At 42.2% G+C, this 26,438-nt stretch overlaps 1 protein-coding gene and 1 long non-coding RNA gene across 2 annotated transcripts; one reads left to right on the top strand and one right to left on the bottom strand.

Annotated features, from left to right (window-relative positions):
• Positions 1-10,429: 10,429 nt before the first annotated feature.
• On the top strand, positions 10,430-17,989 carry LOC308329228 (GTPase IMAP family member 8-like; the record flags this gene model as incomplete). The annotated part of the gene is made up of 3 exons (XM_080783433.1): positions 10,430-10,551; positions 11,540-12,505; positions 17,313-17,989. The coding sequence occupies exons 1-3, from the start codon at positions 10,530-10,532 to the stop codon at positions 17,987-17,989; spliced, it is 1,665 nt and encodes a 554-aa protein (XP_080639559.1). The 5' UTR covers positions 10,430-10,529.
• A 6,544-nt stretch (positions 17,990-24,533) lies between these two features.
• Positions 24,534-25,710, bottom strand: LOC308329003. The gene is made up of 4 exons (XR_013965352.1): positions 25,593-25,710; positions 25,256-25,321; positions 24,993-25,056; positions 24,534-24,600 (listed from the first exon to the last, which is right to left on the bottom strand). It is a non-coding gene; the product is annotated as an uncharacterized lncRNA (long non-coding RNA).
• Between the last annotated feature and the right edge of the window lie 728 nt (positions 25,711-26,438).

The raw sequence follows: 26,438 nt of genomic DNA, 5'->3' as shown, positions 1-26,438 counted from the left end.
GACTAGCCTGGCTCCAGCCCTGAAACGCTAGCCACGTCCATTAAGAAAACATGTTCTGGCGATTCAGGTCTGGAGTCTCTCTGCCTACGGCTGCGTCAGTGTCGTTCGGAAGCTCCGATCGTAGCAGCTGATTCACCTGATTGGCCATCAGTCCCGTCACTCAACGATCAATATGGCTATTAAATTGACGTATGATAAATAGTTTCTTTACAGACACGAGAGGTTTTATAAACATCATCATCCGACATATTTTACCACTTTTGTTTTACATGCTAGTATAGCGCTCGTTGGCTGTGTTTGTTTGGTTAGCAAACGGGTTAGCCATATAGCCCACATGATTGACAACAACGTCATCTGCTTTCTTACTATTCTGATTGGTTGGTATGAACTATGAACCAATCACCGAAGACTGCCGCTTTGACGACACCCCATCCCATAAACTTCTGCCGTGGTGGGGAGAGGGCTTTCAGTCTGAATAATGAAGTGAAACGAAAGGGAAATGAGTGTCAGGCTATACTGAATGACACTATCCAAAAGCAGGGTGCCACAGGTTGACTCATGCGCGGTCAGCAAACTGCTAAGCATTCCACAGTTATAGAAATATCGCTCAGGCATTTTAGCTATGCTTAGCATGTTCCTATATACAGCTATATATGCGTGGAGCTGGATCATTGCCATGGATATGTGTGCTCAGCTGCTGGCCCAGAGGGTGTGCCCCATCCCAGCCTCTCCCAGTGGGAGGTATGAGGTCTCTCTGTTCAAGTCACCCGCCGTGGCGCCCTATATTCCTGCTCTGCTCTCACGCGTCTTCGCCGACCGCCGCCACTTTGTGAATGTTAAACCCATTCTGACCTGAGATCAGATTCTAAAAATGTCTTCTATGTCAGTCAGTCGCTCTTCGATTTTTCAAAAAATAGCAGACCTACAAGCTCGTATATACCGTTTAGACTGATAATAGGTTATTGGTTTATGATCCTATGATTACTATCTCTTTGCATTTGATGCATTACCGCGTGTTTACCTTGCTTACTGCATACATCGCTCTGGATTAAGCTTATTAGGTCTCTATAACTTTAGCATATTGTTGGCTGTATAGCCAATACTGTATGTCTCGCGCCAACCGAAATGCATTAATAAATACATGACAAAAATGACCCACTGTAAGCACAAAACCATTTCTTCTCCGGTGCGTCAGAGCATCGAGGCCCCCGCCCGGTGTGAGGCTCATCATGTGTGACGCATCGCACGGCGGTAGGGAAGGCAACGCACCGTGGGGGCCTCCTCTCTCCCTGCGGACCTCCCCACGCTCTCCCAGGGGGGATTATTAGACGAGTCAGTCCCACATCCTCCTCCCCCGTCTCAGCGTCCCCATAGGGAACCTGTCACACTCTCACCGAGCCCCCAAAAGCAGCTACCTACCAGCCAGCCACCATGTGTCAACCCCTCACGCAGCATGAGCATCCAATCGCACTGCTATATGTCTTTTTAGACCGTGTCCCCAAGCGTGCGTTTTCTGACTGTGTATGCATTACGTTATACTTTAGCTATTGAAAAATAGCAGATCTACAAGCTCGTAGCGCGCCACCGAGTGGCGCGCTACGAGCTTGTAGGTCTGCTATTTTTTTGAAAAATCGTGAAAATGCGGCACAAATCTTTGAATATATATATTCTTTCAGAAGACTTTTTTTGTACACACAGCAAAATCCTGAGTGGACGTCCCCATAAGCGTGCGGTTTCTGACTGTATATGTACACTATAGGGCTGCAACGATTAATCGTATAATCAAATCGATTGTTCAATTAGTTGTCAACTAATTTAGTAATTGATTAATCGAATCAGCAACTAATCACTAGTTTTTTTTTTGCAATTTATCATAGGTGATTTCCATGCACTTAACCATAGTTTTTCCAGTGTTAAGTGTAAGTAAAGTAAAAGAGAAGTGCGCCATCTCTCTTCCCTTACAATCTGATGATAGTTGCACAGTAGCGAAAATAGCAAATCAAAAATATGACACACAACGATTATAATATCAAGAACGATATTTAATTTTAAATGACCTACTGTATTTGAGGTCAGAAGAGTACTGTTCCTTCTAGACTGACACATGTGTAGCTATTCTTTAATCAAATGTATGCAGTCAGAATAAGCCTAAAAAGACACCTGCATGAGTTGCTTTAATTCATTTAAATTTAGTTTGTCTTTTATTTGAATAGCAGCCTAATCAGCAGCTAATTAAATAACATTTTGAATGAATTATATTTTTTTGTTTGTTAGAACATAATAACCTAAAATATATTTTTAAGGTGATAGCTAAATAAGTGTCATAATCCGATTAATCGTTTAAATAATCGGCAGATGAATCGATTATGAAAACAATCGTTAGTTGCAGCCCTAATGTACACAGCAAAACCCTGAATCTCTTTTTCGGCTGCTAAAACTATAAGCAAACCCTGCCGTATTTCACGAGTTCTGGTTTTGTGTCCATATGCACTACAGCTCGGTTTCAGAGATATTCTATAGGCCCTGCTCAAGAGCATATATTCTGCGGACCCAGAACTATAAGAAATTATACTTTCATTTGTTTTGTTTTCTAAAATTGTGGAAATGGCATCTACAAGCTCACAACGCTTTGTGTTGAGCGACGTTGTGAGGTTGTAGTTTGGCTATAGTTTCACTTTTTCAGGCTATGGTTACCCTAATAAAAACGAAATACTTGTTAGATCAGCTGTGAACAACTAGTCAATTTTTTACACTCTTACACAATTTAATTATGTAGGAGCGTGCAGATAAATGATCCGGTGAAGCTGTGTCTGTCAATGAGCGAGTCCTCTGAGCGGCCGGTCTCCCAATGCGGTGTGCAGCGTACAGTAATTACCATCGATGTAAAAAGGCCCGGCCCATTTGCTTGCTTGCAAATGCATTAACCCATTTTGACCCGAGAACGATTCTACAAATGTCTTATAAATCCTGCCAGTTTTCTGAAAAACCCATGTTTCTATGTGTCAGTGGTTCTCAAACATGTTCATGTCAATGACCCTCAAAAATGTATGTAATTGGCCGCCAAGCCCAATCTCAAAATATATGTAGTTCCAGGGACCTCCCCCCCAGAAGCAAAGATTTGAAAGAATATATATTCAAAGATATTGCGCCCACATTGTCACGATTTTTTCAAAATTAGCAGATCTACAAGCTCGTAGCGCGGCACTCCGTGCCGCGCTACGAGCTTGTAGATCTGCTATTTTTGAATAGCTAAAGTATAACACAAGAGCTTAAAACACCAAAAGGGGTTCCCGTCCAGAATGCGTTAACTGAACTGTGGGAGATTGATTAGACCAAATAGGGTCCATTTTTGGCACAGGGCTCAAAAAGTTACGCATATATACCTATTTTAACAGTATTATATACATTTACATTTTTAGGCCGTTATCTGGAATGACTCGCAGCAAAGTGCAGCTGTAGAAATACGTTTAGGTTCCTAGTAGTACACCGACATCACAAGCGACTAATGGTGAAATATCACCGACTATATCACCGACCAGACAGTGGCCTTGTGGTTAGAGTGTCCGCCCTGAAACTGGGAGGTCGGGGTTCGATCCCCGGCCGGGTCACACCAAAGCCAAACCCAATGCCTCCCTGCTTGGCACTCAGCATCAAAGGGTCGGATTGGGGGGTCAAATATACTATTCAAATGATTCCCGAGCGGCGAGCGCGGCACGGCTGCAGCTCACCACTCCTTGGCTGCGGCTCACTGCTCCGAGAGAAATGCGGAGAACAAATTTCACTGTGGTAACGTGTGTGACAAATCGTATGACTTTGAAGCAGTCAGGAATAGCAGAGGAAGTAACCAGACACCCGCCGTGCCGTTCACACACTCCATTACCTTCATGACGAGAGAGTGACTGGAGACGGGTGGAGTTAGCTGGTTAGGTTCAGGTTAGGTAAACAGTAGCCTGGGCACCGTTTCATTTCGGTATATGATCCGGGCGGGAGCGGATGATATCGTTACGTCATGTTGTAGTATTGTTTTGTAGTCGACAGACAGGAACAACAGGCGGTTGCAACTTCCTTTTCCCTCTCAATAATAAAAGCTACAGGCTACAAGAGCTTTTATTGAGAGAGGGAAAAGGAAGTTGCCGCCGCCTGTTGTTCCTGTCTGTCGACTACAAAACAATACTACAACATGACGTAACGATATCATCCTGATGACTACAAAACAATACTACAACATGACGTAACGATATCATCCTGATGACTACAAAACAATACTACAACATGACGTAACGACATCATCCTGATGACTACAAAACAATGACTACAACATGACGTAACGACATCATCCTGATGACTACAAAACAATACTACAACATGACGTAACGACATCATCCTGATGACTACAAAACAATACTACAACATGACGTAACGATATCATCCTGATGACTACAAAACAATACTACAACATGACGTAACGATATCATCCTGATGACTACAAAACAATACTACAACATGACGTAACGATATCATCCTGATGACTACAAAACAATACTACAACATGACGTAACGATATCATCCTGATGACTACAAAACAACAATACAACATGACGTAACGAAATCATTCTGATGACTACAAAACAACACTACAACATGACGTAACGATATCATCCTGATGACTACAAAACAAGACTACAACATGACGTAACGATATCATCCTGATGACTACAAAACAATACTACAACATGACGTAACGATATCATCCTGATGACTACAAAACAATACTACAACATGACGCAACGATATCATCCTGATGACTACAAAACAACACTACAACATGACGTAACGATATCATCCTGATGACTACAAAACAAGACTACAACACGACGTAACGATATCATCCTGATGACTACAAAACAACACTACAACATGATGTAGCGATATCATCCTGATGACTACAAAACAATGACTACAACATGACGTAACGATATCATCCTGATGACTATGACGCGACGATATCATCCTGATGACTACAAAACAATGACTACAACATGACGTAACGATATCATCCGCTCCCGACAGGATCACACAGACTTTTACAAAACAGAGACCAGGCTTTCCTCCGAGGTGGTGGAAAGCCTGGTGAGGCCAGGTTAGGTGAACAACACGGACATTGCTGTTCCTTGGAGTGCATGGTTGCACCACTCAAAAAGAAATATAAAGTGACAAATGTATATACAACTTCTACGAGGTGCCGTATAAGTGTGGAAAATGTCAAAACAAATGAGAGTCAAGGGGTGAGCACAGTTTTTTTTTTTTAAGAAATGCCGCAAAGCAGACTGCAGCCTGCTGAGGCGAGCGACTCTTACAGGTTTCTGAAATGTCATATTATGCAAATGCTGTATAATTTCACCTGCTGCTTTAGGCATCCACAAACATTCCTGTAGTGTAAACTAAAAATGGCATGCATTCCTGCCTCTTTGAGAATTATCCGAGGCTGAGCGAGTGCCTCGATAATAGCCAATCGGTGTCACACAAGTTTAAATTGAAAACCCTGGACGTTTGAATGAGCACTGTCAGCATGTGTGTGTGAGTGTGTGAGTGTGAGAGTGTGTGAGTGTGTGAGAGTGTGATAGTGTGTGAGAGTGTGTGAGAGTGTGTGAGAGTGTGAGAGTGTGTGAGTGTGTGAGTGTGAGTGTGTCTGTCTGTCTCTGTGTGTGTGTCTCTGTGTGAGTGTGAGTGTGAGTGTGAGTGTGTGTGTGTGTGTGTGTGTGTGTGTGTGTGTGTGTGTGTGTGTGTGTGTGTGTGTGTGCGCGTGTGTGTGTGAGTGTGAGTGTGAGTGTGTAAATGTGTGTGTAAATGTGTGTGGATGTGCATGAACAGAGAAATAAACTTGAGGTGGGGACTGAGCTGCCTTCAACATTATATGCTCAGACAACACTGACATCTAGTGGCAGGTTCCCAGAAGAACATGTGCTCCAACATATAGGAATGTAGCTAAATAAATTGCCATGACATCATCCCATCTTTTAATGATCACACCACTAAGCATAGACATCAAAGGGGGCTTCAGCCCCCTGCCCTTTTACCCCCGTCTGTAAAACAACTGCCCTCTCCAGTCCAGACCACGATTGCAGCGTTTACTACACGGTGAAAGAAATGCACATGCCCTCCTCTCCTTTCCATGACCATGGCGGAAGGAAGGAAGGAAGGCAGCGTTCAGGAGAATTGCTTTCATTTCCGAAAGTCTCCTGAACGTGAACACAGTATTTTGCGTTGAACAAAATTAGTTCCATGTCGTTATACACGACGCATCTCCACTAGCTAAAGATGGGGTCTGCAACCTTTTTTAACCCATTCTGACCTGAGATCAGATTCATACGAGGTTTCCACTGGACACACACTGGTCTGATTAACCCATTCTGACCTGAGATCAGATTCTAAAAATGTCAGTCGTTCTTCGATTTTTCATAAATAGCAGAACCTACAAGCTCGTAGCGCGCCACTCGGTGGCGCGCTATGAGCTTGTAGATCTGCTATTTTTCAATAGCTAAAGCATGACATGACGCTGACACCAAAATGGGTTCCCGGTCAGAATGGGTTAAATGAAGTGCCATGTTTTTATTTTCTAGATCGCCAGTGTGCCATATCAACATTAATTAATTTTAATGACACCACGTGAAAATGTTCAACATATATATTTTTTTAAATATAACGTTTTTCCTTCTTTTTAAATATTTTCTTTCACGTCATTAGACTCAGGGCAATAACAAGAGTTCAGTTTTAATGAATGTAGAATGGATGGATGTAATTTACACACAAATGTGTTTTAAATAGTTTATTTTAAAACCAGAAATACTCTCTCACACACTTGCCAGTGTGCCACCCTCCTTTGTGCCAATGTTGGCACTGGTGCCTATAGGTTGCCTACCCCTGAGCTAAAGAGTGCTGGGTTGTCGTGCCCTGGAAATAGCTGATCTACAAGCTCTCAACGCGGTGCGTTGTATACTTAGTTACTTTCCGCCACTGGCCTGCATACAGTTCAGCAAATGTGCAACTAACTTGTCTCCCAAGGAATTGTGGTTCAAAATATGTTTGTTGCTTTTCGTCCGACATAACAAACATCTTCTATACTTTAATTGTTCCACCGTGCATATTTCGTAAACGGGAATGACCGGAATACTTCTGTGGGCATGAATGACATGAAAGCATGTTAACCCATTCTGAACGGGAACCCATTTTGGTGTTAGAATCATGTTATGCTTTAGCTATTGAAAAATAGCAGATCTACAAGCTCATAGCGCGCCACCGAGTGGCGCGCTACGAGCTTGTAGGTCTGCTATTTTTGAAAAATTTTAGAACGACTGACATTTTTAGAATCTGATCTCTGGTCAGAATGGGTTAATTAGACCAGTGTGTGTCTAGTGGAAACCTCGTATGAATCTGATCTCAGGTCAGAATGGGTTAATTAGACCAGTGTGTGTCTAGTGGAAACCTCGTATGAATCTGATCTCAGGTCAGAATGGGTTAAGTATCAACTGACTGGAAGTAAACACACTGACTGCATCACATGACATCACTGGTTCTCACAGTGCATTGGGCCCTTATGGGTCCACTTTAGTATGCATTGCACATGCATGATTCTCCCATCAGAACACGCCCCCCTCATCTAGACCGAGTGGCAGAACATTGAGCAGCATGTTGGAGTGTTGGGAGTTTGGAAGCGCTCGTTGGAAATCACTCAACCGTCCTGCCGTACCACCTGTTTCTAAATGTCACACATAATGCAGGAGGCAGCAAAATGTTGTGTTATTGAAAACAAGCACTTCCAAACTCTGACACTTATAGAAAAGTAATCAAATGCAGGGCATTTCTTGACAGAAAGTATAGCTCATATAACGTTTCTATGGTGGATTTTAATGAAACAAAAACTTTGCAGATAGAAAGAGGATAATTCAAGCTTTTTGTTCAGCTGCAATGTTGGTGAGTTTAACATTGTTTTAATGCAATCAGACAGGACTATGTTTGGATGAATGGGCTGTCAAGGCCAGTAATTATAGTTTGTTGCCACTCAGTGGGCGTTCCTGCATAACTTCCAGGTACGATGATGTCACGCGCATAGCCTCTATTATAAGAGACTTGTTTTTCCTGTAATGTTGCTTGCATAATCAGTTGGGGGTTGCAGCCTGTTTAACCCATTCTGACCTGAGATCAGATTCATACGAGGTTTCCACTGATCGACACACACTGGTCTGATTAACCCATTCTGACCTGAGATCAGATTCTAAAAAACGTCAGTCGTTCTTCGATTTTTCAAAAATAGCAGACCTACAAGCTCATAGCGCGCCACCGAGTGGCGCGCTACGAGCTTGTAGATCTGCTATTTTTCAATAGCTAAAGCACGACATGATGCCAACACCAAAATGGGTTCCCTCCCAAAATGGGTTAAGAGTAGTTGCTTACTTGGGCTTTTCTTCCTAAAAGTTGTTTACAATGGTGAACTTGGTGAAGATCGTCATTTTCAAATAAATAGACTAAAAGGCTATAGGTTTAAAAGAGCAGCACCTGCTGTGTTTTCAATCAACTCCCTCCTCACAACCGCTGGAGGATCCCAGCGGGATTGCATTTTTTTGTTTGTTGACAGTATATTAATCTATTGCATCGTATTTGTCAACAATATTTAGGCTACGGGTGTATGGTTATCCAACCTCAAGCAGGTTGGAGAAGGAAGGCGTGCAGGGGAGTGTCAAGATTGTTGTTGAGTGATTGATTTTTTTACTGAGGAAAAAAAACTGTGTGCGGCGACACACACACACACACACACACACACACACACACACACACACACACGTGTCTGTCTGTCTGTCTGTCCCGCTTTTGTGCCCATATATGGAGCTGAGTGATTTGTTTGTGATTGATGCAACACACTCCATATTTGGACGTATAGCTACTTTGGGGACTCCTTATATGGTTATGGCTGAGTCATGGTGACATGACACAGTCTGTTCAGAGGTGCTGGCACACCCCAAGGTTACATTTCCTGCTCACCCTATACGAATTCAGAAACGGGTCTCATGGTCGCAGCTTACATCGAGATTAACCCGTTTAGTTTATGGCTGCTCCAGCAGTAATGGAAACATTCCAAAAAACAAACGGAATGTTAAAATATCCACCGCGGGGTCTGAGATCAGAGCCATTGAGTCATTTAAATGCTACTTTAAATGCTTAGTATATGACCTTTCACTGCTTCGTCTCAACTCAACCATTACTCAATGGCTCTGGTCTCAGACCCCACGGTGGATATTTTGACATTCAGTTCTTTTTTTTGTTTTTTTTAAGGTTTCCAATAAAAAAGCAGCACAAGATTTTCGTTTTTTTTTGGTTATATATGTTTGTATATACATTTCTGGCCTGTGACAAAATACTGCAGGATATTATGAGTAGAACTTTTAACCCAAAGTTCAGAAGGGTATTATCTATGGAAAAATGCATTGAATGAGTAGTGCCCATGACGCGGGAACGGAACTCATTTTCTAAACACTGCCTATGGGTCCACTTTAGTATGCACATGCATGATTTTCCCCATCAGGACACGCCCCCCTCATCTAGACGGAGTGGCAGAACATTGAGCAGCATGTTGGAGTGTTGGAGTTTGGAAGCGCTCGTTGTAAATCACTCAACCGTCCTGCCGTACCACCTGTTTCTAAATGTCACACCATGCAGGAGGCAGCAAAATGTTGTGTTATTGAAAACAAGCACTTCCAAACTCTGACAAAATAATCAAATGCAGGGCATTTCTTGACAGAAAGTACAGCTCATAACGTTTCTATGGTGGATTCTCATGAAACAAACACTTAAAATAAAACACAAACACTTACAGATAAAAAGAGGATAATTCAAGCTTTTCGTTCAGCTGCAATGTAGGTGAGTTTAACATTGAACTAGTAGGTATATAGTTTGGTGGGTAGTACACGGTATACATCCAATGCACAGCCAAATGTATCAGCTTGCACACGTCCACACAAATACGTACAAATATGTTAATTTACAGTAGACTACAGTATATGTATTTTGGTCAATACAATGTCATCAATAAATCAGTCTAATGATACCCGATGAAGGTCAGTACGACCAAAATGTAATAGCTGATTTGTTTCGTCTAAACATGACATATGGAAGGTTATTGAAGTAGTGTCAATTTTGAACGAGGCATCAAAATCACGAATGGTCACAGTTTGTCGATTGATCAATGTTTGTATTGACAAAAAATTTACTACATATCCGTTAAAAGGATAAACACAAAAAAGGAAAAAACCTTGATCTTATTTTCATTGTGTACACATGTGTGAGTAAAAAAGGTGTGTCACCTTTTCAGGGAAGTAAGTAGAATTCCTCTCTGTCAACAACCGAAGAACCGCCCCATGTGAGGAAATCCAAAGTGTTTTAAAAGTACGAGGAGGAAGTGTTTGTTTGTTATTTCCAAGAGAGACTCCACGTTGTAGGCTACGCTTGTGGATTTACAGTAACTGCAGGCGTTTACAATGAGCGGTGGGCTTTATGGAGGTAGGTTGGACTTCATTTAAAAAATACTAAGATTGTAATAATAATGTGATTTCATGAGAAATGAATCTAAAGACTGATTTATCGTATGGTTACTGTTTAAGAGGAGACATTTCATAGTAGAAAGGAATAGTGAGCCAATATAAATCAGTGTAATTATCACTGTATCAACATCCAATACGACCAATTATTTAACAACAGGCGCATTAAAAAGGTGTTTATTTATAGTAATTGGTACAGTAGACGGAGCATTTTCTTGCAGCAGGTTCAGCAATCATGACCAGCCTCATATAACACATAATATTATGCTTCCTGGAACAAAGAAGGGAGCCCCAGAAACGTTGCCTTTACATACAGTATGTGTATATATATATATATATATATATATATATATATATATATATATATATATATATATATATATATATATATATATATATATATATTCAAGATGAAACATGTCCAAACCTTCTCTGACTGAGCTCAAGATTCCTTTGTTGGGGCTACGGTTTGTTTATTTGGATCCCCATTAGCTACTACCTTAGTATAGCAGCTACTCTTCCTGGAGTCCACACATAAAATACATTACAATTACATCACATTAAATACATTTTACAAGACTGTAAATAAAATACAACTAAATATAAAACAAGTGATTAATAAATATAACATCGCAACCATGAATACAATTTCAGTTTGAGTAGCCTACCGTTACAGTATGAAAGATTATGTATATGCGAGCTATACATTACTTTTAGCACTAATTATGAGTTATGACAAAGGGTATATGTTTGGGTGTTTAGACAGTTTTTGGTTTAGACTAGTCATTGGTTAGACCAGTCATTAGTCATACAACTACAACCTATCTCAAACCCTCACCCTAAACCTAACCTCTCACGGGGCAGCACACCTAAACCTATAACCTTAACCCATGTCTAACCAATGACTAGTCTAAACTAAGTATGCACCCCATATATTTCTTGTCCGACAGGGCATGATGGAAGGATATCAAACTCCTATGAGCGGAGGATTGTTTTGGTTGGGAAGACGGGCGTAGGGAAGAGCGCGGCGGGGAACACCATCCTGGGGAGAGAGGCCTTCGAGGCGGAGCTGTCCCCGTCCTCCCTGACGTCCGAGTGCAAGAAGGCCAAGGGCGCGGTGGACGGCCGGCGGGTGGCCGTGGTGGACACGCCGGGCCTGTTCGACACCAACCTGTCCCAGGAGGACGTGCTGCAGAGGATCAAGATGTGCATCTCCCTGGCCAGCCCGGGGCCACACGCCTTCCTGGTGCTGATCCAGCTGGGGAGGTTCACGCAGGAGGAGATGGACACGGTCCGCATGCTGCAGACCACCTTCGGCGACGCCGCGGCCAAACACACCATGGTGCTGTTCACCCACGGGGACAAGCTGAAGAAACGCACCATCGAGGGGTTCGTGTCGGAGAGCGCGGCCCTGCGGGACATCATCGGCGACTGCCACGGGCGCTACCACGTCTTCAACAACGAGGTGAGGGACCCCGGGCAGACCTCGCGGCTCCTCGACAAGATCGACGGGATGGTGGCGGACAACGGCGGCTCGCACTACACCAACGACATGTTCGTGATGGCCGAAGACGCCATCGAAAAGGAGAAACAGCACCTCATGAAGGAGTACGAGCCCCTGAGGCAGCGGGAGCTGGCGGACCTGCGAGTGAACCACGTGGGAGTGTCCCTCGACAGGGAACAGAGGGCGGTGCACCACCGCTACGAGTCCAAAGCCCGGTACAGGGCCGAGCGCTCCAACGGCTTCACCAAAGGTCACGTTATCGCCTGCGGGGCGGCCGGCGGGGCCACCATCGGCTTCCTGGTGGGAATCGCCGGAGGCCCGATCGGCATGGTGGTGGGGGCGGCCGTCGGAGCGGCCGCCGGCGCCGCCATCGGCGCCGTGAGCTGCAAGTTCTCCAAGAAATGCAACGTGCAATGATTATTGAACCCATTTAGGCCTCACGTCAAAAAAGAAGAAAAATAAACATTCGCTCTGAAGGAATATATATTCAAAGATTTGTGCCGCATTTTCACGATTTGTCAAAAAATAGTCCGTAGATCTGCTATTTTTAAGTAGCTAAATTAGCCTATAACATAATGCTTAGTTAAAAACACCAAAAGGGGTTCCCGCCCAGAATGGGTTGATCAAATTCCCTTTGCATTATGAATTGTTTCATGTATTAGTGAAGGAGACGCCGTCCCAATGTGTTTTTTTACTGGTTAAACTGCTTTAAGAAATACATTATGTAAACATTTTAATGACTTTGTTTTGTATTTATTTTTTGGTGCAATGAGTCTGCATTTAAGGATGTTCCTAGAAGCTTTGTCATTGGTTGGGGGGGAAAAAAACTGTCGAAATGACTAACCAATCAGGAAGTAGACATATCATTAAAGGTTTGACATAATATTGCATACTATTAAGGTTTATACTTATTCCACCAGTAATCATTCCAGTAATCATTCTAAAAACCTGTTTTGTAGTACATTTGAGTGCTGCTTTTTTTATAATGGTTTCAAACTGATTTGGAAAGATCATGAAAGAAAAATAAAATGTATCCCGTGAAATTAAAATGCATGCCAAAAAACCTCTTAGGTTAGTCTCTCTTAAATTAGCCCTTTGCTAAGTCCCTCCCCAAACCGTCCTCATCCAATAGTAACCTTAGCAGCGAGGAGACAGGGCGAGCTGTCCTCCCCCATTGAGATGCATGTTAACCCATTCTGACCTGAGATCAGATTCATACGAGGTTTCCACTGGACACACACTGGTCTGATCAACCCATTCTGACCTGAGATCAGATTCTAAAAAATGTCAGTCGTTCTTCGATTTTTCAAAAATAGCAGACCTACAAGCTCGTAGCGCGCCACTCGGTGGCGCGCTATGAGCTTGTAGATCTGCTATTTTTAAATAGCTAAAGCATGACATGATGCTAACACCAAAACGGGTTCCCGTTCAGAATGGGTTAAATGACAGGATTTCCCCATATGAATGAATAAATTGATTATTTCAGTAGAGAAAGAGCTCCAAAATAACTTCTAAATCTTGTCAACCAGGCCTTCAGTATAGGCTTGCGCTGGACAGGACACATGACATTATATCGATAAACTAGAAATACGAGGAAATGACAGGGGGAGAAACAGTAGGCCTGTAGTTAACTTTAACGACCGTCGGACAGGAGGAGGTAACAGTTGCTAAACGACTTTTTTTTAACCTGTACGGCGACATTGAGTGCCCTGAAAGGCGCCTTTTATATCAAATGTATTATTATTATTATTATTATTATTATTATTTTAGGGTGGAGTTTAGCGTCAGGCTAATTGCTGTTGGTGGATCTGTAATCCAGCAACGTTCACTACGTTCAAATTAGGCTAGGAGAATTGACAGAAATCTTCTATGATGAATGATGCAATAAAGTGCAATCCCAGATTCTGAGCAGGTATGCAGGCTTCAGTGAGCCACCCATGTACTATACACCTGAGTATCGGCTAATGCCATCATCAGGTAGGAGGCACGAGGTCCACGCGTGCAAATATAATAATAGGTATACAAGCATTCCTTTGTCTCTCTGTCAATCACACTCCTTAACAGGTCCTTGCAGAGGGCAGACAGGGTAGGGCTCGAAGGTTATGAGGTGATGTTATTCCTCTTTTGCACTAGGTATGTTGGTTGTGTGGTTTTTTTAACGTTGTACGGGTCACTGTGTGCCTTTGTTGTCTTGTCTTGTATTGTATCTGTATGCTGCAGGGCAGGTCCTTGGGGTCCAAGACAAATTTCTCCCTTGGGAGACCAAATAAAGAAACCTTGAACCTTGAAGCCTGTCCATTGAATCATTGAAACACATAATGAAATAAAATAGTGAAAAGATATGCCTGATAATGAATCATTATTGTCGATCAAATCAAAGTTATACTATGTGGTGGTCATGGATTGAGCAAAAAGAGGTTTAACCCATTCTGACCGGAGATCAGAATCTAAAAATGTCTTCTACATCCTGAGAGTTTTCCATTCTGACCTGAGATCAGATTCTAAAAATGTCTTCTATGTCAGTCGCTCTTCGATTTTTCAAAAATAGCAGACATACAAGCTCGTAGCGCGCCACGAGCTTGTAGGGTGGCGCTATGAGCTTGTATATCTGCTATTTTTCAATAGCTAAAGCATAACATAATGCCAACACCAAAAGGGATGCCCGCCCAGAATGGGTTAAAGAAAAGTTACAAATCAATCACAGGATAAGCACTGAGAAACCACAGAGCGTTGCATGTATCTGGAAAATGCCATAAAAGTGATAAGAGAACATGTTACTCCCATTTTAAAAGTGGGGTCCGGGGACCCCAAGGGGTCTTTCACAGGGTTCCAGGAGGTCCTTCGCGAAATGACTTATACGCATCACAATCAGTTTATTATTATTATTATTGAATATTTGTTGGAATCAAATATTTATTTTATTTGTATTTATCTCTCAATGCTGTATATCTAACTATACATGTGCCAGGTGTCTGTCTGTCTGTCTGTCTGCCTGCCTGCCTGTCTGCCTGTCTGCCTGCCTGTCTGTCTGTGTATACGGTTGTAATGCGCGTAACTAGAAAACCGTTCCCCCCACTGACTTCAAATTCGACACACGCGTTCCACACCCCCACAGGGAGTCTGTGGCACATATACGCCATTGTCCAGAAAAACATCACAAAAGGCTCTGGGTCAGGCTCTGCCATTAGTGGGCCTATAATGAGGCCAATTAAGTCCTCTCACCTGTGTAATTTCCAGCCTCTAGCCTCAGCCAATTGATTGCCATGGCAACCACACACACACACACACACCTGACAATTGATTACTTAACCAGTGTGCTTTTCACAGTCGGTTACATGCACAGATATCCATGTGGGACACTGACAGATAGTTAAAACGGGTGCTATGACAACAGGATATTATTAGGTTCCCAACTTGCATCGTTCCCAAGTAGTCCGGTGGCCAAACGGGCACGTATACAGGTCTAGTTATTCAAATATAGAAAGACCTGTCCACTATTTAAAAAATGGCATGGTGTTGTTTTATTCCTCACTATTTTATACATTTTATCATGTATTTTTTTCATTATGTTATTATACCTTCAGTTTTATGTTAAGAACGTCCTTTTTCTTAAAAAAAACAATCGTCATTGTAATGAATATATACTGTTAAAGGAAGATACACAGTCATTCTAATCTATATACAGATCAATAAATACATGTAAAACACATTATTTTTTCCCAATGCATTATCATTGATAAGGATTGCATGACTGGTCATCATGACTTTTGAAACTCAGGTTGGCTTAAACCACAGATCAACAGAGCAGGTGTAGTGTGCCATGACTGCCATCTAGTGGCTGAATGTTGCCTGTGCAGTATAGCACCTTGCAAGTGCTCTAATACTTTGTTTGAATGCTGTCACAGTGGTCAGCAGTGGTGTAACTTGAGTAAATGCACTTAGTTACTTTACACTGTAAAGTAAAGAAAGTATAGGCTACATTTACTCAAGTACTGTACCTAGTTACTGGGGTACCAATTTTCTGTACACACTTCTACTCCACAACATCTCAGAGGCAAACATTTTACTTTTTACTCCACTACAATTATTTGAAAACGTTAGTTGCTAATAGTTACTTTGTAGATCTTGATAGGTTTTTACAAAACATGCATCGACCACATTCAGCCCTATATATACATTATATACATATACATGATTCATTATTAGGCGTTAATTATAGGTATAGGGTATCTTCGATTTTTCAAAAATAGCAGACCTACAAGCTCGTAGCGCGCCACTCGGTGGCGCGCTATGAGCTTGTAGATCTGCTATTTTTCAATAGCTAAAGCATAACATGATGCCGACACCAAAATGGGTTCCCGTTCAGAATGGGTTATACGGGTCTGTAACACCGATAAGTGTACAAATCCTAGAGACTATATATAGAGTTATGGGGGCCATTATTACCACCTCTCTCTCTATGTAGATCCAGTAATAGATGTGAGATACAAGTTGCATTCTACACAGTGTTCCATCTCCTCGTTACGTGTGTTGTCTTCATTCCGTACTGCATTAAGCAATGATAGAGAAGACAGACTATGCACCCACTGCACACTAAATGAAGTGGAAACCGAGCTACACTTCCTAACCATCTGTCCATTGTACCAAGACATCAGAGACACATACTTCCCACAGATTACAACCACACACAGAGATTTTGAAAACATGACCAATGACAAAAAACTCCCATATCTGCTGGGCGAAGTACAACAATGTGCAAACACAGCAGCAAGATTTGTGAGTTGCTGTGATAGGAGAAGGATATCAAATGGAACACAACCACCCTAAAGACTAATCATTGTGTATATTCCGGCACTATAACTGCATCGAGTGATCTTGGTACACAGAAGTTGATCTATTGAAGATTCTGACCTTCAAAGTACATAATTTTTGTTTTGATTGTATTGCTGTATTGTTCTTTCTGCTTTGGCAATGTAAACGTATGTTTTCTCATGCCAAAAAAGCCCTTTGAATTGAATTGATAGAATGGCAAGCGGCATTGTGGTTGACAAATGAGTTGTGTCCACACACACACACACACACACACACACACACACACAGTATAAATGATGGATAAGGGGTCAGGACAGCTAGGCCGTTTCGGGGGAGGGGGTCAGAATAAATTACAGACTTTTTGACTGTCAACTCATCCCTTAATTTTCATCTCTTTTTACACATAGGATCCAGAAAGCTGAAAAAAGCCAATGAACTTCGCATCGTTCTCGTCGGGAAGACGGGAGCGGGGAAGAGCGCCTCCGGAAACACCATCCTGGGCAGGGAAGCGTTCTTATCCGAGCTGTCCCCGGCCGCCAAAACGAAGGAATGCACGAGGGCCGACGGCGACGTCGACGGACGCATGGTCTCCGTCGTAGACACCCCGGGCCTGTTCGACACGGACCTGAACCAGGAGGAGCTGCTGAGACGCGTCGAGACGTGCGTCTCTCTGACCGCTCCCGGCCCGCACGCCTTCCTGGTGGTCATTCAGCTGGGGAGGTTCACGCAGGAGGAGAGGGACAGCGTGGAGATGATCCAGGCGCTGTTCGGCAAGGAGTCGAGCCAGTGCATAATGCTGCTCTTCACCCACGGGGAGGCGCTGAAGGGGAAGACCATCGAGGAGTTCGTCTCCCAGAGCGACGCGCTGAAGGACATCATCCAGAGGTGCCACGGCCGCTACCACGTCTTCAGCAACGAGGCGAAGGAGGAGAGATCGCCGCAGGTCGCTCAGCTCGTTCGCAAGGTGGACGAAATGGTGATGGAGAACGGCGGGGGGCACTACACCAAGACGATGTTCAGACAGGCCAAAAGAGACTCTTCGAGGAGGCGACGGAAACATAAAAAGAAATGCCGTATACAATAATAAACCACAAAAGTTTGCCATGATGCCCTTGGTCTATTCTGATGTTCCCCCGATAGGGATTGTACTTTCACTTTATTAGCGAACCCAATATAACAAATCGTTGTGTTTCGTATGCAACTCAATACAAAATGCATGCATGGTAGCCTACAATTATTCCAATTACGATTATTACCGTTTTGTTTCAGTGACTTTATTGATAAAGGCTACACAGCTGTATGTGTTTTCTTAATTAAACTTAAATGGGACAGACATATTGTACAGTGTCCCCCTTAAAGATGTAGTTAAAAGTGTTACTTGGCTTGGTGAACAAGCCAAGTAAGACATCCTTTAACATCCTTTGATGTTAGGAAAATAATTATTGCTCAAGTGATACTTCCCATTATTGACTACGCAGATGTTGTGTATCAGAACACAACACACTCTCATCTTAAGCCTCTAAATGTTTTATATAACACCCTGTGCAGGCTTGTATTGAGATGCCCATATGATACCCACCACTGCCTCATGTACAAATCACTCAATTGGCTGCAGCCTAAATCAAGACGGCAACTATACACTGGTTTCTCTTCACTTATAAATGCATTTATTTTAGGTGCCCAGCTTACTTGAAGCAGTACCTAACCTGACTCAGTCTACCGACATCTTCAATACCCTTACTTTAAAATCCCCAAAATCTCCAGTGTGGTTGGGCGGAGGTCTTTCTGCTACAAAGCCCCGTTCCATTGGAACAACCTCCCTCTATATCTTAGATCCATCTCATCATTTAGTAGCTTCAGGACCTCCTTAGATTCACATCTAGACTCGACTTGTATATGCTTTTAACCTGACTGTAACCATTCATGACCCTGAAATATTTGCACTGTGACCTTATCTCTCCACTGTGTATTATGTGGTGGTTGTTGGTGTAGGTGGAAGATGGCGAGCAAGCTATTTGTGTATAATATGTGTATGTATTTGTATATCTGTTTGTATCCGTGTACTGCATGTTTTGTGTACAGTATGCTTTTCTGTATTTTGTTTGTTTATGGGTCCCTCTTGTAAATGAGATGCTCAAGGGGCTGTCCCTTCAATAAAATCTGAAATCTGAATCTGAACACAGTGCATGGACTGTTTATAACAAAAGGAGCAACAACACAATTTAAATGTCACACAATCACTATAGTCATCATGACCCAGTGAGACGTTCAACACGAGGAGCGCAGCCAGCAACACCTGTTGTGTTTGTTATCCCATTCTGAACGGGAACCCATTTTGGTGTCGGCATCATGTTATGCTTTATAGCTATTGAAAAATAGCAGATCTACAAGCTCATAGCGCGCCACCGAGTGGCGCGCTACGAGCTTGTAGGTCTGCTATTTTTGAAAAATCGAAGAACGACTGACATTTTTTAGAATCTGATCTCAGGTCAGAATGGGTTCATCAGACCAGTGTGTGTCCAGTGGAAACCTCGTATGAATCTGATCTCAGGTCAGAATGGGTTATATTCCACACCACTACAGCTTCACAAGCTCGCCATCGAACTCAGAGGCCAAGAATAAGTGGTAGTTCAGATAAGGATAGTCTCGCATCGCCAGACTGTCGCCTCTCGCAAATTTCCAAATTATGCTTCCGTCATACAGTCTGGAGAAACGGAAAAGCTATCACGAGTAAAATATAAAGCGGAAGTTGAGCCTCCTCCCCACTTCCGTTTTGTCTCTACAGTCATGTAAATTCATCCTAAATATACTGTAAATAGAAAGAATATATAGCTTTCTGCTTAGCAGAAATATTTTAAAATATATTTCCGTGAACGGAAATAGCAGCTTCGGGGCGTGTAGTTCCAGACTCTAGAGTATATATAGCATCTGGAGATTGTGGAATAGTTGTCTCTGGCTATGCAGAGATTAAAATAATCTCTGCATCCCAAAATGCAGTTTATAGTTGTTTATAGTTAACGACTGCTCTGCATCAACGGGATGCACTACTGTACTGTTTTTAATTCTAGTTTATTTTGCTAGCTTTAGTTATAATAATCATTTTTTTCTTCTGTTTTCTACATGAATATAACCACATTTTAACCATATAAAATGAAATGCTGCGATTTGTAAAAAAAAATATGACTCCTAACGTCGTTGAAGTGGGACTCATAAAATGTCCCTGGGACTCATCTAAAAGACCACCCCTGCATCCCGGGACTCATTGAAAACTTGAAATTTAAAATAATTACATCACTGCTATGCAAAACTAAGATAAGGATGGCACCAGTGCATGTTTGACCTAAACAAAATCAAGTGTCAAAAACCAAAATATAGGTCCATCTGTTTCTTTCAAAAACTACACCTTCTGTAAGTCCCAGCAAGCAAGCTTTGGGACCAATATAGAAACATTATTTGTGATTCATGAAATATGAGAACACAAGGTTTTAAACATAGAATTGTACCATGTTAAAATTGCAATGAGGCTATTAAAAAGTTAAATCATATATTGGCGGGGGGGCAAACATACATTCATTCATATATGGTTACATACACACACACACACACACACACACACAGAGAGAAGAAGTTACAGAAGAACGTATTTGCACCTACTGTGATATAAATGATATTGAGAATGAGTTCCATTTTCTTTTCTATTGCCCGTTGTATCATGAGCTACGTCAAAAGTTATTTAACAGATGTAAAAATATAGATCTGATGTGGTTAAGTGATGCAGAGCGACTGAGATGGATTTTCGAACGGAAGATATTTGCATTAGCAGAATATATAGAGAAAGCTTGGGACATACGGACAAAGAAAACTTATATGACGTATTTTATTTTATGTTATTGCTTATTTCCGTTTTTGCTTTTATCAAATACTTGGTGTAACTTCTGTTTGGGAAGTGAACGTGATATTGTTTATTTATGTTGTTGGTGTCTTATAATCCCGTGAGGCAGGGCTCGAAATTAACTTTTTTACTTGGTAGCACTGGTGCTCCCAATTTCAAAATGAAGGAGCACCAGAAAAAAATTATGAGCACCCACCAAAATCTAAGGAGCAACAATATGTAATCGATTTTTTTACATTCATAAAAACAATAATATAATGTGTGGTTTACAAATAACATAAAATGACTAAAGTATAAAAATACATGCCAGAATTTAAAATGTAGTGTTCAGACTTTCTGTCCCTCATCCATCCATCTCTTCAAAGAGGCCGAGGCATCAAACATCTCCAGTTGAGGACCCTCTAGTCTACACTGATTCCGGCCGGTCACATCACCCGTTTTCTTTTTCTTTGTTTTGTGTTTTTCACCTTCATAGCCTATTTAGATCATATAATTAGAATTTCTAATATAAAATAATTTCTATGTAAAACATGGTATTTATAGCTATGCCTACTCACTATGCCTACCACTTCAGTGCTGGAAAATTACTCTAATGTTATACTTAAGTAAAAGTAGCAATACTGCTGCTATGTAGAAACCAGGTAGAAACACTTACAGGTCTGCTATTCTCTCTCCCTCCCTCTCTCTCATTCCCTCTCTCTCTCTCTCTTGCAAGCGCGCTAGCGCACACACACACACACGCCGGTCCGCCACTAGCTGGCTAGAGGCTCCGGTCTTTTCTGAATCGCTGCCTTGAAATAATGTACTTTCTGACACATAGTGAAGTTGCGAGCCGAGGCGCTCTGGAATGTGAGCGATGCAGCGCTCAACTTTGTCCCGTACCGTTGTGTCAAAGAGTAGTTAACTACACACGTTGGATTGTTAGCATCAAGTGCTAGTGCAGCTAGCAGACAGGAGCAGTGCAGTGGATGTCAGAGAGCGGCTCAGAGCGCCCGTTTTTGTACAATCGATCGTTGTAGCCAGGCGCACCACAGTAATTATTTGTAGTGGCACTCGTGCTCCCAAATATATTTTTAGGTCGCAAAGGTTCAAATTCAGGCGCATTTGCGACCAAAATGGTCGCTATTTCGAGCCCTGCCGTGAGGGATGGGTCTTAACGATAAGACACGGAAATAAAAATGCATTCATTAATTAATTCACACCGATAGAGCGCTGCAATGGGCCTACATGGACAAAGGTGTTGCCACCAAGCCAATCATATATGAACTACTGTAATGATTACCTCACATCCTACAGATTCACATCACCCCTCAGATGAATATTTGAAATGATGTCGGCTCAAAACCTCGGAACCTCAGATATTTGAGACGCTCTCTGATATTTTGAGTATTCATATTGACCCCGATCCTGTACTAATAACTCTGGGTTTGTCAGACTCCATGCCTATGTTGACGAGAGCACAGACTCTTCTCATATGGTCTGATTACAGTGAAAAAACTAATTCTGACACACTGGAAGAAGGAAGAGGCTCCTGCATTTAAGCACTGGTTAAATGAAATGACTAGTACACTTCATCTTGAGAGAATAAGGTATTTCCTGAGAAGCAGGGAGAGACAGTTTGATAAGATTTGGCTGCCCCTTGTCCATTACCTGAGTAGAAACGATTAATAGACAGGATACCATTGATATGGTTGACTGTACGCCATTGTCTTTTCAGATGTTTTCCATGAGCTTTCTATCATCTTATTACATAGTATGCAGTGTCACTGAGCAGTATGGGTGGGAGGGTTAAGGGATTTCTTTCTTTTTTGTCTTTTTTTTTTCTTTCATAAAAAAAAAGTATTTCATATCGTAATGTTTGTAATAATGTATCTGTTCAATAAAAACATATTTGACAAAAAAAAAAAACCTCGGAACCTCCAGCCTGAACTTAATTCAGCCTTTAGCCAGAGCCAGAAACACAGTCACTGAAAGTGTCACATTGCCACCAGTCATTGAGTCCTGAGCAACTAAACACAAGCAGCAGGTGCGTGCTCGTGTGTGTGCGTCTGCGTGCGCGTTCAGTTCCAGATGAACATTTGAAGGCTGTGTAATGTCAGAGCCCAAAACCTCTGCTTTGAACTTTACAAGGAACCTAATAGCAAACTCACACAACTGGAGTGACCAAGAGCCACATCTACTCATACAACGCATGATACACACCGTTACAACTCGGTACCAGCAACCACACCGTCACAACACAGTATACCAGCAACCACACGACAGCCTTCAATTCAGAGGCGGAAACATGTAGTCACTGAACACGTTTCATTTGCCACACAGTCGCTGCAGCTCCCAAAATGACAGAAATTCAGCAGCGGCTGTACAATATCGCATTAGCGCGCACACACACACACACACACACACACACAGCATCCAACACAAGCAGCAGCAGCGAAGAAAAATAAAGAATAAATGTGCCTACGTTGAGCAGTCTTCATCAGCGGTCTACGGTACAGCGTCCCTCTAGTCCAGGTCATCCGTTCCTCAGACGGGGCCCTCCAGCACCGTCTTCAGGTCAATCTCCATATCCTCCGGATAGAACTTTGCCGGTGCTTTCCGCCGCTGGATCCATCCCTCAGGTCCGGCTCCAATGCTGGCCTAAAAGAATGTGCAAAAAGAAATATGGTGAGGCAGCTTTTTGCTTCTACGGGCCAACAGCCTGGAATAAACTTCCATTCGAGCTCAGACACGCACCCTCTGTATAGACATTTTTAAATCTCAACTCAAGACTCACCTCTTCACTCTTGCTTTTAGTTGAGTTTTAATATGCACGTTCCTAGTTCCTACCCTGTCCTGACTGATTTGCTGCATGTGGTGTTTTTATTAGTTTTTATTCTGGGTGCCTGCCATGCAATGGCAGAAACACAGGTTGAAATCCGCAACACATACTTAATCGTAGTAATCGTATAGTCTAAACTAAGTATCTAAACTAAGTAAACGTTGTTTAATGCAATCAGATTCAGAAAGGTCATTTCTGTTTGGATGCATGGGCCGTCAATGAGAAATTGCATTTATAGTTACCACCTTGCTGGCAATATGGACGTGGTCTGCAATTGTGACTCACCATGGTCTGATGAACTGCTGCAGATGTGGTGCAACCTCCTGGAGACAGATGTAAGCCAGCTACCTGGATTGAAGGCAAAGAAAGGAAACCTTAAACTCCAGTGACAAAAACACTGCCTTCAACTTCACATAAAGTGCTGCAAAGTAATTATAAAGTATCAAATTTGTCCATGACAGAACTCAGGAGTCAGATCCGTAAATTTCTCATCAATAGTTATCAGTTTTGGGATAAAGTACTCATCACTGTTAAGCAAGGACAATAGTCATGACCATTAAATTGTTTAGAGGCCGTAACAGACAAGTAGAAGTACATTTTGTAACTTGTGGGCATTAGTACCTAGTCTGGTCAAGCATCCTGGACCAACAATTCACATTTCACGGGGCTACCGCAGACCGGTCTTGCCGCAAGCACTTTTGCAGAAATCAAACGGTGGGATGACCAGTACATTTCCCCTGTGAAAGAGGTTAACATTAGATACGGGGGCCAACAGCAGATACACTTCAGCGCAAATGGCATGTCTCAGATAAGTGTATAATTTCAGAGTCAAGACTCAAACAAGGCATGCTAAGGTCTGTTATCACAGATAGCACAGGTTAAAACCTTTGGTGCTTACTGGTTGGAAAATAGAGGTCACCTTGTCGTATGGAGGGGGGGACAGCGTCAACACCTTCAGTCTGTCCAGTGCAGCCTGTCACGCCTGGAATGAAGGCGAAGAAAGGAAACAGTGATTACCTTCAGAGGGCTGCAAAATTATATTATATTAAAATATCTAAATTTGTCCATGACTCAACTCAGTAGTCAGATCCGTAAATTGTTTCATCAATAGATGATCAGTATCGGATAAAGACTCATCATTGTTCAAGCAATAAACAGCCATCATGAAATCCATTTGGATGCGTTAAGGTTATGAAGGCTCATACCACCTTGTTAAATATCGAAGAGCACCACAGTTCAAAAAGCAAATGTCATACCATTTGATATCCTAGCACATGAATCATATTAGTCAAGAACATTGGTAATGCATGTTAGTTATTCTCATAAACAACTATAATGTGTCAGTAAGCAGGTCAAAGTATTAATGCTACTAACATTTATTGCAGTAGAAGTTTCCAGAGATGTCATTCCCCTCATGTCAGCACTACCACCTTGTGGCCTATAGGGAGGAAAGACAAACAAAACTAGTCTTAAAAACTCGATAGACAACATCATATTGACACTTATTGGCAACAGTCGGTCTCAGATGGTAGTGCATGTAAAGTAATATCATTTACTCAAATGTGTACATCATCATCATTGACAGTAAGCAGGTCAAACAGGATGAAACATTCGGTATCTGAATGTATAATACTGACGTTTGTTGCGGTAGAAGTTTCCAGAGATGTTGATTCCCTCACATCTCACCATGACCACCTTGTGGCCTATAAAGGAGGGAACAAAAAAAACCCATTTCTTAATATTTCGACAGACAAAACTACTGACACTTATTGGTGACAGTCAGTCAGTCTCAGATGGTAGTGCATGTGAGTTTTTTCATGGTCGTTAAACTCAACCAAGGCGAGTAGGTGTAATCATTGACAAGACAATAAAGACGACAAGTCTCGAGATAGGCAAATGTATTCATAGGAAATGGTCAGGCATTAATGTACACACATAATGATGGGAGGATTAATGAGTCATGTACAAGCTCACCTTTGACAGATATTATCGGAGCTCTGAAGTGGTATGGTCCACAGCAGGGATTCCTCGACAGGTTCTTCATGTACCCAGCAGTATCCGTTTATCCAAGTGAGGCTTCAGGTGCACAATTGGCGTCTGGGACTCTGCATAGGGTCAATAAAGGCAGAGGGCCAGGATAGTTAACACATGTTCACCAAAATGTCCTAGTAGAAAAATCTGACTAGTTTGTCTAAAAACAAGTGATAGATTAAATAGAAATAAGCCAGCTGTGTAAATCAGGGTTGTTGTGACACTCGCTCCAATATGTATCACGGTACTACCAACCAATGACGATGGTTGAATTATTTACTGAAACACTTCATGCCAAGCAAGCAGTGTGTTGAGAATGCTCCGTTGTCCTACTACACAGTTTCCACTAGGTGGTAGCAGAGTCGTCTTAATGACAGGGTTAGAAACTTTGCATCATCAGCTTGATTATTATCCTCCCATTTCTTGTTTAAAGATGTTAAGTCTTATTCAGAGGAACATATTCATATATGTCGATATATGTCGATCCTAGCACAGCCGCATAACCACAAATACAAGCGTTGCAGATATGTCTGCCGGGACAAATTTACCTGGACGTTTGCAAAGTCAACGCGGTTGACTGAGGTCCGAGAGCATCTGGTTGATCTGGGAGGTGTTCTGCAGAACTGCACGGGCCGCCTGGGCCAGGTGGTTCAAACTGGTGTAGCGACGCAGCGTCTGGGCAAATGCGCTGACCACTGCTGCCTGCCCTACACCATGCACACACGCATCCACACATACACATTTACACAAAATACAGTGATTAAAATAAAATGTATATTTTTTCAAATG

This window comes from Protomyctophum bolini (genome assembly GCF_963924005.1).
Source record: "Protomyctophum bolini genome assembly, chromosome: 15".
Classification (NCBI taxonomy): Eukaryota; Metazoa; Chordata; class Actinopteri; order Myctophiformes; family Myctophidae; genus Protomyctophum; species Protomyctophum bolini.
The sequence above is the reverse complement of the archived record's forward strand: the minus strand, read 5'-3'. Positions and strand labels throughout refer to the sequence as shown.